The sequence below is a fragment of the Buceros rhinoceros genome, unplaced genomic scaffold (assembly GCF_000710305.1).
Source record: "Buceros rhinoceros silvestris isolate BGI_N320 unplaced genomic scaffold, ASM71030v1 scaffold9280, whole genome shotgun sequence".
Lineage (NCBI taxonomy): Eukaryota > Metazoa > Chordata > Aves > Bucerotiformes > Bucerotidae > Buceros > Buceros rhinoceros.
Window position 1 is genome coordinate 1,373 of NW_010391255.1, and position 572 is coordinate 1,944.

The 572-nt window shown below is 64.2% G+C and overlaps 1 protein-coding gene across 1 annotated transcript in view; it reads right to left on the reverse strand.

The window, feature by feature from the left end:
* Nucleotides 1-7: 7 nt before the first annotated feature.
* Nucleotides 8-572, reverse strand: part of LOC104497537 (gastrula zinc finger protein XlCGF42.1-like) — a gene marked incomplete at both ends in the record, with an annotated part of 2,370 nt that continues 1,805 nt past the window's right edge. Inside the window, one exon of the mRNA XM_010140806.1 lies at nt 8-565. Within this exon, the coding sequence (XP_010139108.1) occupies nt 8-565 (558 nt within the window). The remainder of the gene's footprint in view (nt 566-572) is intronic.

Genomic DNA, 572 nt, shown 5'->3' on the forward strand with positions numbered 1-572 from the left:
CTCTGGCCGCAGTCGGTGCAGGTGAAGGGCTTCTCCCCGGTCTGGATGCAGCGGTGCTGGATGAGGCGGGAGCTCTGCCTGAAGCTCTGGCCGCAGTTGGTGCAGGTGAAGGGTTTCTCCCCAGTGTGGATGCGGTGGTGATGGGTGAGGCTGGAGCTCTGCCTGAAGCTCTGGCCACAGTCGGTGCAGGTGAAGGGCTTCTCCCCGGTGTGGATGAGGCGGTGCCGGGAGAGGCTGGAGTTCTGGCTGAAGCTCTGCCCACAGTCAGTGCAGGTGAAGGGCTTCTCCCCGGTGTGGGAGCGCATGTGCCTGGTGAGCGTGGAGCTGTCAGTGAACCTTTTGCTGCAGTCACTGCAACAGTATGGGCTCTCGCCAGTGTGGGTGCGGTGGTGCTGGGTAAGGGTGGAGCTGCGGCTGAAGCTCTTGCTGCAGACACTGCAGACGTACAGCTTCTCACCAGTGTGAGTGAGGCGGTGCTGGGACAGGTTGGAGCTCTGGCTGAAGCTCTGGCCACAGTCAGTGCAGGTGAAGGGCTTCTCCCCGGTGTGGGTGCGGCGGGGGCGGGGGGGGGG